Source organism: Mus caroli, unplaced genomic scaffold, assembly GCF_978045245.1.
Source record: "Mus caroli unplaced genomic scaffold, Mus_caroli_1 scaffold_8, whole genome shotgun sequence".
Classification (NCBI taxonomy): domain Eukaryota; kingdom Metazoa; phylum Chordata; class Mammalia; order Rodentia; family Muridae; genus Mus; species Mus caroli.
In genome coordinates, this window is record NW_028227263.1 from 43,419,159 (window position 1) to 43,423,719 (window position 4,561).

At 39.9% G+C, this 4,561-nt stretch overlaps 1 protein-coding gene across 1 annotated transcript; it reads left to right on the plus strand.

The window, feature by feature from the left end:
• The first annotated feature begins 3,338 nt into the window (after positions 1–3,338).
• Or51g2 (olfactory receptor family 51 subfamily G member 2) lies at positions 3,339–4,277 on the plus strand. Its single transcript, XM_021167610.1, has one exon. It carries the CDS (start codon positions 3,339–3,341, stop codon positions 4,275–4,277), a length of 939 nt encoding a protein of 312 aa, XP_021023269.1.
• The last annotated feature ends 284 nt before the right edge of the window (positions 4,278–4,561 follow it).

Consider the following 4,561-nt stretch of genomic DNA (forward strand, 5'->3'; position numbering starts at 1 on the left):
CCCAGAAGCAATTCATTTTCTCCTGTAGTACTCCTTCTAGTGGGTGGGACTTTGTGAACTTTCTCCAAGCACATTAACATATAAACTGATGTGCTCAGTAGTCAGCTCTTTCTTGGGCAACCAGAGCATTGATATTTCAAGGGTTCATCATCTGTCAGGTCTAGAAAATACATCCTCTGAGTCTGAGTTCAAAAGGTTGTGTTACCAGTAGGAGCTGGACACTTCACAGTCATTTATTCTCTATATTTTGACCAGTTATATATCTCTGTAGTACCTTCAACTGCTTCAAAAAGGCTCCTTTGATGTGAGGTGAGAGACACACTTATATATAGGTATGAAACAGATACTTAGAATACAGTTAGAAAGCATATTTATTTAGGAAAACAGCAGTAATAGGCTCTCCTCTAGGGTCTTGACCTCTCTAGCCATTGCAGTTACTTACGTTTACAGTAGCAGACATGGGCATTGAGCAGACTTTAAGTCCATTTAGATAACAGTTGGTTACTCTCAAGATGTAGGAGGCACTGTCACACCACTGAGAGTATCTTTCTGGGTAGTGGCCATTGTTGTGCTTCAGAGAGATTTTACCACTGTACAAAACTATTTATTGCTTTCTTTCTGTTGATAACTTGTATAGCATCTTCTCATACAGGAGAGCTAGTCCTCAAGGAAGGCTTCCAGTTCAGTGGAAGGTCAAATCCTCCAAGTCATGTGTCCACTGTTCATGGTATCTTCAGTGATAGAGACTTACTGTCACATTCTAGGAGGCAACCAAGGGAAATGACAATATTCTATGTTGTTTGGGGTGTCTTGGCCCCCTCTGACTAACACCTGAAAGGAGACTTCCCTTTTCTGGCACTGGGCATTTGTCAGTGGCATTTGTAAATGCCATTTATGGCTCTTAGATGGAACATTATTACCATATGTAGAATAACACCATTTGATGTGTATAATATAATTTTAAATTATAAATAGCATAATAATGTTTCCCCTTTTCACACATCCATTATGCTATTTAACTATCCTGCCTCACTCCTCTTCTGTGTTATCCTGTATTTCTCTCCAGTTAAGTCTGACTCCTATATTTCTCCTTTAAAATAACCCTGTCCTTTATAAATATCCTATATGCTTATCTATCCTTAGGACACACATTATCATATCTAATATATTCAAGTTGTAGTGTGCCCTAGCATACATAAAATATTATCAACAGCACCTACTTTGCTTTGCTGGAGATGTAAAGAATGTGCAAAACTTTCTAACTGAACTAATGAGGCCCAAGAGCCCAGTCTCAGTGGGGACTTGATTAAAAGCAATTGAAAGTGTCTCAGTGGCACCACAGTCACTTAAAGTCAGGGATTTCTGTATCCAGCCTCCAATCTCTTTCTATATTCATGGCCTCTAGCACCAGCTTCCTTCTGCCTTGATGTGAGATCTGCAGACTTGGGACTGAGCCTTAGCATGTGATGAGTTACTCCAGTAGACATATGTTTAATGTGCAATTGTAGCACGAAGAAGAGACCATGGAAGACTTGTCCTGGGATTTGGAGAGGCAGAAAAGGAGATTTTGAGCCCCAAAAGTATACAAGGATGTCTGCTGAAGATGACAGCTGTTGCAGCCAGGTCTTCCTATCTTTGTGGAATCTTGGGTCTGATAGCAGAGATAGTTCAGAAAGCATATGAGAGCTTCTTCATATCTATCCACTTAGTTTCCTGCCCAGGAAGTTGTCTTTTTTATGGAAACAGTGGGAATACTGGTGAGAAACAGAGACAAGTTGAGACAGAAAACTGAGGTGCTGAGATAGAATCAGCAATCATAAGCTCCACATCTACCATTTCATCTACAAACAAGATTAAGACACCGAAGCAATTTTCTAAGAAAAAAAATAAGGTGGCTAGGAAGCTAATTGACCTCTTGGAAGAAAATCTTTCCTGTGACAGAAAGAGATTATTTTCCAAGCAACCACCAAGTTGCAATAATAGAAGCCATTAAAGTTGTAATATTTATTTCAGAAAGATATCTCTAAGCAGAAAAATTATAGACAAGATCATGGTTTAAATCTATTCCCATTCCCAACCTTAACTATAGCAATAGTTTTCGTATAATGAAGCAATAAAACCTCCCTCAGATGATAACTGCATATTCTGACAGTTGTTCCATGAGCTCTTAATAGTTACCTTACTAAGATTTCAATCCCCAGCAAACCCCAGGTAGGCTAAAAGATGTTCATCTTGGCTTAACTACATATCTTTACCATGCTTGCTGATTTCTGTTCAGTGCTACCCACTTCCAATGACAAGAATACTTTTTATTGAAAATAGATTCTTCTCACGTACAATCCAACCCAACCACGGTTTCCCCTCCCTCTACTCCTCCTACCCTTCCACTTTCTATTTTTTTCCAGATCCACTCCCAATCTATTTCCAACAAGAAAAATTTCAAATTCCAAAGAGAATGTAACTTTAACTTGTAACTAATAGAAGGTAAGAAAGGAAAACTTTAGATATCTCTGTATGTTGGTTTTTGTTTAGCATCAATTCACTCTGAAATGCTAAACACCTACCTTGATATAATCATTGATCCATTTTTCAGTTTTCACTATGAACATTTTGGTTATATAGATATAAATTTGAATTTGAACTCGATTGCTGGGTGGATATATGATGTAGGAGTTGATATGATCATAACAGATTATGTAAAAAAATGAGATGTTACATTCCATTTTTAACTTCAAGTCGTGAGCTCAAGGCAGGAGGATTGCTTTGGCTCCAGAGCCAAGACAACCCTTCTGGGAGCATAGAAATGTCATATTTCAGTAGGAAAAAATTCCATGGATTAGGAGGGGGACCCTGGAAGTCAGAGCAGATTGAAAGGGGAGGACAGCTTCATCAATAATGGAACTTCTCTACTCCATCTCTTAGAAGTCACACAGGTTAATAAGAAGCGCCTATACTATGTGTCCTTGTTGCTCATTGAAATGGTGAGACTACAAAATGCTTTCTTCAAAACGAGGTTGGCAAGATGAGCATGTGGTTCATGCCTATAATTTCAGCACTGGATAGGTGGGGCAGGAAGGTGAAGAACTCAATGTCATCTTCATCAGCTACATATCAAGTTGAAGCCAGCCTGGCTTATATGAGACCCTGTTTCAATAAAAAGAAGAAACAAGAAAATGGTTGAAATAATCTCTTCAGAGACTATGCAAACTTAGGATTATTTGGTTCTAATCTTTTTGGTTTTTAATATAAATTTGGCAATTTTAATTGATTACTAACACTTCTACAATTCATTTCAGGATTTTGGATAGAGTCCATCTCCCCTATTCACTCCATTTACCATGACTCCAGGACCCCTAGGAAATGGAAGCATGTCTTCTACCTTCTTGCTGAGTGGCATCCCTGGGCTGGAGCACATGCATATCTGGATCTCCCTTCCACTCTGTCTCATGTACCTGGTTTCCATCCTGGGTAACTGCACAATCCTTTTTATCATTAAGACAGAGCCCTCACTCCATGAGCCCATGTACCTCTTCCTGTCCATGCTCGCTCTGACGGACCTTGGTCTCTCTCTTTGTACCCTCCCTACAGTGCTAGGCATCTTTTGGGTGGGAGCACGAGACATTAGCCATGATGCTTGCTTTACCCAGCTCTTTTTCATCCACTGCTTGTCCTTCTTAGAATCCTCTGTGCTTCTCTCTATGGCCTTTGATCGCTTTGTGGCTATCTGTCGTCCTTTGCACTATGCTTCCATCCTCACCCACACAGTGATTGTCAGAATAGGTCTGGCCTCTCTGGGCCGTAGTGTTGCACTCATTTTCCCATTGCCTTTCATGCTCAAACGGTTCCCTTATTGTGGCTCTCTAGTTCTCTCACATTCCTATTGCCTCCACCAAGAAGTAATGAAACTGGCCTGTGCAGACATCAAGGCAAACAGCATCTATGGCATGTTCGTCATCGTTTCAACAGTGGGAGTGGATTCCTTGCTCATCCTCTTCTCCTATGCACTTATTCTGCGCACTGTATTGTCCATTGCCTCAAGGGCTGAAAGACTCAAAGCTCTCAATACATGTGTTTCACACATCTCTGCTGTGCTTCTGTTCTATACTCCCATGATAGGATTGTCTGTAATCCACCGCTTTGGGAAACAGGCCCCCCATCTAGTTCAGGTGGTCATGGGCTTTGTGTATCTCCTCTTCCCTCCTGTGATGAACCCTATTGTCTATAGTGTCAAGACCAAACAGATACGGGATAGGGTAACCCATGCCTTTTGCAACTAGATCAGTTACAAAAATGTGCAATCTCTTACCATGCTTGAATAGAGGATGTAATTATTTGTTTTCTCAACAAAAAATAGAAGATTGACAAATTGATTATGCAATTCTCCTTTTACAGGAGGATATGGAGGTTTGTAATACAGAATGGTGTGGTAAATCATACTGCAAAAAAATGGCAGCAGAAATATAGATGATCCTACTTTCTGCTCAAGAAATGAAAACTGTTAACAACAATAAAAAAGATTTTCTTCTTCTCTTCCCCTATTCAAACATTTCTAACTTCATTT